This window comes from Trachymyrmex septentrionalis, unplaced genomic scaffold (genome assembly GCF_001594115.1).
Source record: "Trachymyrmex septentrionalis isolate Tsep2-gDNA-1 unplaced genomic scaffold, Tsep1.0 scaffold68, whole genome shotgun sequence".
In the NCBI taxonomy this organism is placed as follows: domain Eukaryota; kingdom Metazoa; phylum Arthropoda; class Insecta; order Hymenoptera; family Formicidae; genus Trachymyrmex; species Trachymyrmex septentrionalis.
The window spans coordinates 1,128,751-1,130,793 of NW_017305862.1; the positions used below are offsets into that span (position 1 = coordinate 1,128,751).

Here is a 2,043-nt window from a genome sequence, read left to right on the forward strand (position 1 = left end):
CATTTCCAAAATATTGCGCAGCCATGGAAATGTGACATCAATAAGCGCAAGGTCTAAACCTCCTGTTACATTATTAAATGGACTGTATAGGTAAGATTAATTTAATAATTCTGTTTAGTATTGCTGTTTCAATTATATTTTGTTTTTAAATTCTTTACATTTCATGTGTGAACTAATCAAATTATTTTATTTTAATCTAAATAGACCAGAATTAGAATCATCAGGGCATGAATTATCAACGATAGTGGAATTTGATACAACGGATACAGTTAATAAAAGTAGTAAGAGCCCAGCAAAATCTAAGCCATCTCTTCACGTTGCTCCTTTACCTGTTCAACAAAATCAAAATTTCTCAAAGAAACCGGCAGATTTGTTATCTAATGTAAAACATTCTATTGAAAAGCTATCTTTTGCACAGAAATCACAAGAAACTATTTGCAATTCTCCCGAAAAATTAAAAAGTATGGCTGATTGTATTACAGAAACAAAAACTGATGCTGAAAGGGAGTATATGCTCGAAAAATGTAATAAACAGTTACAATGTAATACAACTACAGAAGAACTTGTTTCTCAAACAAAAGATAAACTTGGTTCTTCCATAACTACTGATTTTAATAATAAAGAAAGTAAACATAAAATGACGTCTACAAGTGTGTACAGTTTTTCCGGATTATCTGGTATTTCCGAAATAACTAGTTCTCCATCATCGGATGTGTTAAAACATACCTCATCGCCAGAAGAAATGGAAACGGCTTTGAAAAAATTAGGTTTAGGTTGGGCAGTCACGACGCTAAAGAAAACTCGAGAAGCAAGTGCTCTTAGTTCATCTTCAAATTCGGATGTTACACCAATAAATACAGCTAGAAGGATGATTTCTCCTACTAAGAAACAACATGATTCAAATGGCTTTCCAGATATTAGTGATGTATCATCGATATCAATCAAAGAAGCTAGCAAGAGTACCGAGCAAGCTGTACTCTTAAAAGGAAGGACTTCCACGCCTAAATTCCAAAATTCAAATTCCAACAGTGAAAGATCCAGTACTACAAATACATCTGAAAGCGTTCAAGATCCAAGTGACAGTTTAACTGTACCTAATGTGTCACTTACAAAAACAAAATCTGATAATAAGCAACCACAAAATCTTTGACAGAAATTGTTTTATATGTATATATATATATATAATTTTATTATTTACTTATTTAGAGATGTATACTATTGTATTTGATTTTTTATGGACAATTAGTTGTAAAATAGGATATTCTCACATATGTGAGATCATTTTCGTTGACGTATAAATAATTTTTATTTTTTATTTTTATCTTGAACAGTACACGATTGTTATAATAAATAGTACATTTATGTTTTCATTACAAGCAGCTTAAAATTAGAGAAGACAAAGAACCATACATTATTCCTAAATATCATGAAAATTCATAAAATGTTAAGATGACTATAGCTTCACATATATTGCTTAAGTTGTATTAACAAGATAAAATATTACAAAGCTAACGCAATTTCTTAATATCTTATAATTATTTTATGGAACGTTTATATGTAAACTTTTTTTTTATTTTAAATTTCATTCGAGAAATGATTACATTTCTAGAAATGAAATAATTATTGATTCTATCAGTTTTACATTATCATTACAAACCGCGTTCAGAAACTTTACTTGGGTGTACCCAGATATCATTTTATCCTTATTATTTATCGAATGTTCAACAAAGATGAAGTGATACTTGGGTGCACTTGGAGGTAAAATTTCTGAACACAGCCATAAAAGGAAATAATCGAAATGATTGAATATTATGAATTATAACTATCGTGTTCAGATGGACAATATTTTCTAATAGCATAGAGAATACACATTGAAATATAAAGAAATACATAAAATAAGGAATGATATAATCATATACATAAAATTAAAAGACTGACAGTTTGTAATTCTAAACAAGAACGATTTTTAGAAAATGTTTGATGTGTAAAGTAGAAAAGACATATAAGATAATTTAAAAAAAATAGAATATATATATATATATA

The 2,043-nt window shown here is 28.5% G+C and overlaps 1 protein-coding gene across 1 annotated transcript in view; it reads left to right on the plus strand.

Annotated features, from left to right (window-relative positions):
• The window catches only part of LOC108753291, a 5,704-nt gene extending 4,554 nt beyond the window's left edge, over positions 1-1,150 (plus strand). Inside the window, exons 4-5 of the mRNA XM_018494767.1 lie at positions 1-90; positions 205-1,150. The exon at positions 1-90 is cut by the window's left edge and continues 6 nt beyond it. Coding sequence (XP_018350269.1) covers positions 1-90; positions 205-1,150 — 1,036 coding nt within the window. The remainder of the gene's footprint in view (positions 91-204) is intronic.
• Positions 1,151-2,043: the final 893 nt, after the last annotated feature.